This window comes from Mus caroli, chromosome 14 (genome assembly GCF_900094665.2).
Source record: "Mus caroli chromosome 14, CAROLI_EIJ_v1.1, whole genome shotgun sequence".
Classification (NCBI taxonomy): Eukaryota; Metazoa; Chordata; class Mammalia; order Rodentia; family Muridae; genus Mus; species Mus caroli.
The window spans coordinates 4,771,207-4,778,765 of NC_034583.1; the positions used below are offsets into that span (position 1 = coordinate 4,771,207).

A 7,559-nucleotide genomic window follows, 5' to 3' on the forward strand; every position below is an offset into this window, starting at 1 on the left:
TCCCTTTCCCTTTCCCTTTCCCTTTCCCTTTCCCTTTCCCTTTCCCTTTCCCTTTCCCTTTCCCTTTCCTTTTCCTTTTCCTTTCTTTTCTTTATTCCCCTCCCCTCCCCTCCCCTCCCCTCTTCCCTTTCTCTTCTCTTCTCTTCTCTTCTCTTCTCTTCTCTTCTCTTCTCTTCTCTTCTCTTCTCTTCTCTTCTCTTCTCTTCTCTTCTTTCTTTTCTTGTAGTAGATACCAGACTCAGGACCATTTCATTCTAGATAGGTTCTTGGCCAAGGTCATCTGAAATTCCTTTTCTGATCCATCTCCACTTGGTGGGTTCATAGAAAAGAGAAGCAAAGGAAAGGTATGCACCAGGCGGGCTTGGATTTGCTCAAATGACCGTCTCTGTTTCCAGAGTTTTGCTTCTGAAGAACTTCCCAGCCCACAGCCCCCGTGCACGCTTAGTCTTGTAAGTGTGTAAAGGTGTTTTTCAATTATATCATAGCTGTGGCTGCCTGAGATTGTACTACAAACCATTACGTGCATGCACAGAATGTTACCTGCCAGACCGTGTAGGTTGCTACTTGTGTGATCCCCTTTCTTTGCCGGTCTTCTTAGGTCTGACAAGAAGTCTGCCTTTCTAACCTTCAGTGAAGCTCCTTCTGCAACAACGCCCCACATTTCAGCCAGACTGGATTATTCTTATGTATTTGTAGGCAGGATTGCACTTGTGTGCAGTGTATAGAGGTCAGTCAAAGATGCAGATGTATCTTGCTTTGTTATTTTCTATCTTTCCTTATTTCCTTGAGACTGATCTTTCAGACTGGAGCTAAGCTGGCAGCCAACACGCCCCAGGAGTCCTTCTGTTTCCACCTCACAGTTAGCACGGGTATGGCTGGCATGCCTGGTCTGGATTTGAACTTCTTATGCTTGAACAACAAACCCCGTTAGCCAGTCTCTCCAGACCCCTAAACTAGTCTTTTCATGACCCTAAATTTCCATGGTTCCTCATCTGGTGGACTGGGCTGTGACTGAAAACTCAGATGGCCATGGGGGAATATTTCAGGTAAAATGGTCAGATGGAGAGAGGAGCAGTGAGCTCCATATCTCAAGGCCCATCTCTAAACAGGTACCTGCTCTTCACACATGATGTTTTTCATATTGGGAATAGACTACCAGTACAATCAGATAAATGTGGGTGCTGGGGTTTCATCCTGGGTTTTCCCACACTGGACACACATACACACACACACACACACACACACACACACACACACACACACACACCACACACCATTGGTGAAATAAAACATTTAGCTGGGTGGCTGCGCTCAGCTTGGTGGGCACCAGTGTATTATGAACTCCTGGCTGTGCTTGCCATTTTGTGGATCAATAAAACTTTATGAAGATAGGCTTCAGTGGTAAAAGCAGTGTACATGTCAGTAGTGTTGGATGTGACCATGGTACTATCTGTGACAAGTCTTCATTTTCTTTCTTAGATTACAGCGTTGTAAGACTCAATTCTTTGGGAACCAGAGTATTATTATAACACAGGCCCCGGGCGCTGTTCATTTCACCTCTGTCCGGCACCATGAAGTCTTTGAAGCTGAGAACCCAGTCTTTCTTTTCAGGATTTGTGCCTTTGTGGCAGGGAATTTCCTCCTTCAGATTTTCTCTGCAAGGGGTTATCAGGCTGTGGGAAGAGGCAGCCTTTGAAGCATGCCATACAGGCCCCAGACCTTTTGGAAAAGTGTTTCTCCTCTCTGAACGTCTAATTATAGCAGAAGGTAGCTCTCATTTTTCTAGTTTTGATTTAAAAGACAGCAGAAGCTGACTTCTGGAAAACGGCGCAGGTTATAGCCGTCACTCAGGGCTTAGCTCTTCTTCTTGACTTCAGTTTTATGAGGCTGTTCTGTGTCTGAGGCCCAGGAGGACCTAACTCTATGGTGTGATCCCTTCTGCCCTAGACTTGCCTCTGGGTTCCACTGATTTATTTTACTTACAAAGAAATCATGGCTCTATGTTAGATCTTTTTTATCATGGTAGATAATGAAAAACAATTCTTTGTAGTTTGGACAATAGGTGCATTTTAATACGATGAACTAGACAGTCTGCTGCAATAGGATCCATTGTATTTGGGGTTGGTTTGATATCACACAACAGCTACAACAGTCTGCAGCACCAAAGCTGCTAAGAGGGGCACTTCTTGATTCTGCTTTTTGGGACACTCACCAAGTACATTTTACCACAATTAATTGAAACAGCACAAAGGAACTGTGAGGCTCATCAGAATATTTAATTACTTTTAACTATAATTTGATACATTTGCTCATTGTAGGCACAAAAAAGATAAAGATATATTCATTTCAGACTATTGTGTGGAATTTAATGTTCTTAAATGCTCTTTAAAATTTAGAGAAAATTGTGCCTGATTGTATCGTACTCGAGGGATCCTTAATTTGTTTGTTGACTGAGGAGTATAATAGACATAAACAGCCTGCTTAACTGTTTGCTTGCCACTGTGTGAATATGGATTCTGCAGGTGAAGATGAAAGGGTCTATTGCTCCATTTTTAGTAACTTGGGTAGGAGCCAGCCATGGAAGGAACCACAAACACTTTGATGTAATGTTTTCAATTTTAAGTAAATCTCTTCTCCTAGACCCCCACATCCATTACAGTGCCCTAGAATTGGGCATCTAGTTAGGTTAAAAAAGATACCTTTATGTACAGGCTACTAGGTGTGTAAGCATGCTTTAAAAGGAATTTGGGGTGCTCTTATAAATCCAGTTCGTCTCTCTGCTGTATTGTCTTTGTTTCTTTTGTGACCATTAATGATATTCGTTAACCTTTTTTCATGTGACTGGGAGAAACTTTGAAAGGAAGGAAGAATGATTAGTTTTGTTTGTGGCTTCAGAAGTATTTAACCCTTGGGTAGCAGACTCTGTTTTTCTTGGGCTGTGAGGAGAGAAGGTGGAAGAACACAGTCTCTGACTTCATGACACTCAGGAAGCAGGAAAAGAGATCACAGAAGTTGGAGGCACAAGATGCCTATCAAAAGCCTGCCTCTGACAGGTCTGTGTTTTTATAGTCAGACTTCCTGCCAGCCCATTTAGTTATAGAGTCATGAATGGTTCTGTCCCTTGATGAAGTGAGTGCCTTCATGAGCTACTCACCTCTTTAAGATTGGATCCCAGGGTAAGAGACTGTCTTAGGGTTTCCATTTGCTTTGAAGAAACACCATTACCAAGGCAACTCTTATAAAGGAAAACATTTCATTGGGGCTGGCTTACAGTTTTCAAGGTTTGGTTCATTATCATCATGGCAGGAAGCATGGCACCTTATAAGCAGACACACTGCTAGAAGAGCCAAGAGCTCTACAGCTTGATCCAAAGGAAACCAGGAGAGAGATTGACTATTAAGTGCTAGTTGAGGTTTGAGCATAGGACCTCACAGCCCTCCCAACATCGACACACTTCCTCCAAAAAGTCACCCCTACTTGAAGAAGACCCTCCCTGGGCCAAGCATTTTCAAACCACCACAGGGATTAAGCCTTCTCTCTCTCTCTCTCTCTCTCTCTCTCTCTCTCTCTCTCTCTCTCTCTCTCTCTCTCTCTCTCTGTGTGTGTGTCTGCAAGCTGGTACTTCACATCAGATTCTGTCAGATCATATCTCAGATTCTGTCTGACTCAGCAGAGGTGAACTGGACAGAGTGTACTGTAGAGGCACTGTGGTAGCGCTTCTGAAATCCTTCCGTGCTGGGCATCTCCAACTCCCATTTCTCAATTACAGTAAAGAAGACATGCCACGAGGTTTGTAATTATAGTCATGACTTTACAGCTTGGGAAGAGCTCTGTTCATGACAACTCAATTCCCTCTCCCTCCTCCCTCCCTCCTTTCTCTCTATGTGACCCTGGCTGGCCTGGAATCATAGAGATTGGCCTGCCTCTGCTTCCCAGGTGCTGGGATTAAAGTTGTGCACTACCAGGCCCAACTTGATTCCTATTTCTTAGAGACCCAAAGACATGAGCTTCTAACAGTGAAACTTAGGGAAAGACATCTAAGCCTAGAGATGAGAGCTCAATGGTTAGCTTTGCTCACTGCTCTTACAGAGGTCCTCAGTTTGGTTCTCAGCATACAGGTTGGGGGGTTCACAATTTCTTATTTTAACTGGTTCCAGGGGATTCTGGCTCTCTCTTATGGCCTCTATAGGTATAAACATGGCACACATACATACATATAAATAAAAATGAAAGCAAAATTTTAAAAAAGCCATCTATGTCAAATCGTTACCTAATGTGTTGAGAGGAGTGGAGGTTTTTGAAAGAAAACGATGTTCATACACAAATTAACACAAAAGAGTTCATGAAAATTCAAGTTCCTTCCCCCAAGACCGTGTTTTTGTGAAATTCTCAGCATACACAGAACCTCCTGAAGATCCAGTTAAGGAGATGGGTAACACATCTGCGTTTATATTCCCTGAGTACAAACATTTATTCTTATAAACTGTGTCCAGTAGCTCTGGGAAATTAAATCATGCACACAGGAAACTGTTTCCTTGATGTCTTCAGTAATAGGTAACTCATAGGATATTTTTATAGGACAGGATTGGGCCTTTGGGCCTGAAACCTTTTTATCTTTTTCGCTTTTGGCTGGAAATGAGGTAGGCTCGATAGAAGTTCTGAGAGGAGAAGGAGTTTTTGAGAACTCCCTGATGAAAATGCCTGCCACTCATTTAGCTCTCTGCCTAGCAACCAAGTTGACTTAAGATTCCTCCTGCTGAGTGAGATGTGAGCACCATTGGCTAGTTAATACTGTGGTTTTTAAAGTTCCACTTTCATCTTGTCAGGATCGGTAGACTGGGATGATAGGAGTCTCTGAATTTGTCCTTTCAAACCCATTTCATTATTATACAGTCAAGACTCTCAGACTGCTAGAGTTTGAAATTATTCCTACCCAGGTTTGCTAGCCGATGGGGGATATGTATTTGTTGCTAACAATGACATTAGAGTTGACTTGTTTCAAAAACATGTATATCCATGTATACCACTGGGCGTCTCAGTGTTGTATACAACGGTTCCAGTAATTTGGAGGATTATATATAACACACAAAAAAACCGCTCGAATGCTTTCAGCTGACAGATAACTCCAGATCCATAACATAGAGGCTAGGTTGTAGAACTTGCCAGAGTTTATGTTTGCATAACCCCATCTCATTCTTCCTGCTACTCAAATGATAACCATAGGCAGATTTACACTTATTGTCTGTTCCGAAGAGTGAAACCACACATTTTCATAAGCACGCTCCATTTTTAATTGTGTAATTAAGTTGCTGACATAAGCAAGTATGTGATTTCACATTAAGGTAAGGATCCGTAAAGGCATGCATTTGCATAATTTAATTTTCTGCACAGAAGATATTGAAAATCAATAGGATGATTCATAGCCAAACCATAGCAGTACCATGTGTGCTTGGCTGTTGGAGCTCTGGAGAGGACAGAGTATTAAAATTGATTGAATTTGGCCTGCTGACTCCGTAGCTTTACTTGGGAACCACAGATTGTTACCATTTGCAAACCTCTGTTCCTTCAATAAAATATTAAGTTGCTTTATATACAGTATATACATTTTTACTGCTATTCAAATAGTTTTTAAAAATACCTTTAAAAATCACCTCATCTTTGGTTCAATGATTGAGATGAGGGCTTTAAATCGTTTTCTTTTAGTTTATGCAGGTGCCATCAATACGTGATTCCTTCCTTATCTGGAGGTGGGAGGGGGATCTCATGTAGCAGACAGACAGGATCGACAGGAAAATTCACAGAGTTAATTCTGTCGGGAAGAGCATACATAGCGCCTGGGATACAGCGAAGTTGCTTCCCCAGAGACCAACCTGTTGAGATATCAGACGCTTCTGTCCTACTGTGCCATCAGTGCTTGCTCCTTCCGGTAGATGAGCAGTGCTGTCAGGCAGTGCATGCAGAGGGTGGCCTTTGGCTACACCCCTGCCCCAGACCAAACAAAATATAACAAAAATCTAGTGCATTTCAAATTATTATTTGGGTTCTACTTCAAAACAGTTCAATGTGGCAAAGAATCCAGGAAAATTAATGTCATTTTTTTGTGTGAATTCTTTATTTTTTTTTATAATACCCCTGTGTTGATAATCATACCTCTTTTTCAACAAGAGACCATTTATAGATAAATAAATTGGTGATCAGAAGTTGAAGTGACTGTTTAAAGTAGTGGCTCTCAACCTTCCTAATGCTGCTGCCCTTTAATTAAGTTCCTCATGTTATGATGACCCCCGACTATAAGGTTGTTTTCATTGCTACTTCATGACTGTAATTTTGCTACTGTTGTGAATTGTAATGTAAATATCCGATATGCAGGATATCTGATGTGCAACTTCTGGTTTAAAGTATACCATCATAGTCATTACACGGTTGTTTCCGTAATGACAGGAGACAGTTGGGACTTCTAATCAGTTCATGGTAACTCTCCATTTCTGCAGGTTCAGGTCAGGCTGGCTTCTAGTTGGCTCTAGTCTGGGCTTAATGCTATCACAAGAATTGATCTCTATGGTTTGCCTCCTGGCCTGGCTCCAGGTTCTGTTGTTACTCTACCTTCTGCTGATTCTATTCTTGATCCTCACCTAACTCTTTGTTTTGAGGATCATATCCCAGGATCTTCGGGGCTTATGTCTAGCACGCCCACAGGCAAAGAAGACTGGTTGCCTGATACCCTTGTGCTTGATTTCATCACAAGGGTTTTGGATGCTGGGGTTTGGGGATTCAATGTCTTAAGGAAAGAAAGGGCCAGCCCATGTGTTGGCAGAGATAGAGGTGTCTGGGTAACTGTTCATTCCATGATAGATAGAATGGGTTATGATTGCTGCTGAAACAGGGCCTATGCATGGAGCAAATCACTATTCTGAGGGTCCTGAGGGAAATCGTCTCTAGAGCAGCTCAAATTTAAATTTAGTAGAGTTTACTGGAGCAAAAGAAAATAAAAATTGGGCTGTGACCCCAATAAACACACAGAACAAGTTCTGATAATCCATCCATTAGGGAGCTCAGACATCATCCACAGATAAAGGAAGGATCGATCTAGAAAGCAGCTGGGCATGGGCGGGAGTAGAGCACTTGCCTACCATGAACAGGGCTTATTCTCCATTACCTAATAAGCTGGGTGTGTTGAAGTTCACACTTGTAATCCCAAACTGGGGCATGGCACGAGGGGTACCGGAAGATTGAGGACTCCTGGGCTATATGAGACCTTTTCTTTCAACAAATACAAACAAACAAACAAACAAACAAACAAACTCATCGTTGTGGGCCACAGCTGAGACAGTCCACCAACTTATTCCATCCTAAACAGTTAACTTCCTGCAAGCTCTTCTGCATGCAGCAAGAGGCCAGTTAAGAGCAAATCCTCCCACCATTTGGTTTGTTGCGTCTGGAACTAAGTTAGGTGCTGTGCTCTGCTCACAGCAAGTCCTGTTATCTTCTGTTGTTTTTTTTTGTTTGTTTGTTTGTTTGTTTTTTTGTTTTTTCGAGACAGGGTTTCTCTGTATAGCCCT

The 7,559-nt window shown here is 42.2% G+C and overlaps 1 protein-coding gene across 4 annotated transcripts in view; it reads left to right on the top strand.

The window, feature by feature from the left end:
• Ptprg (protein tyrosine phosphatase receptor type G) overlaps positions 1 to 7,559 on the top strand; it is a 681,254-nt gene that overhangs the window by 159,052 nt on the left and 514,643 nt on the right. The window contains exon 1 of one of the 4 annotated variants that reach the window (XM_029468957.1): positions 3,621 to 3,789. The exons of the other annotated variants lie outside the window; for them this stretch is intronic. Within the exon in view, the coding sequence (XP_029324817.1) occupies positions 3,780 to 3,789 (10 nt within the window). The 5' untranslated portion in view covers positions 3,621 to 3,779. Of the gene's footprint in view, positions 1 to 3,620; positions 3,790 to 7,559 lie in introns of those variants that run through there. 4 annotated transcript variants of the gene reach the window in all.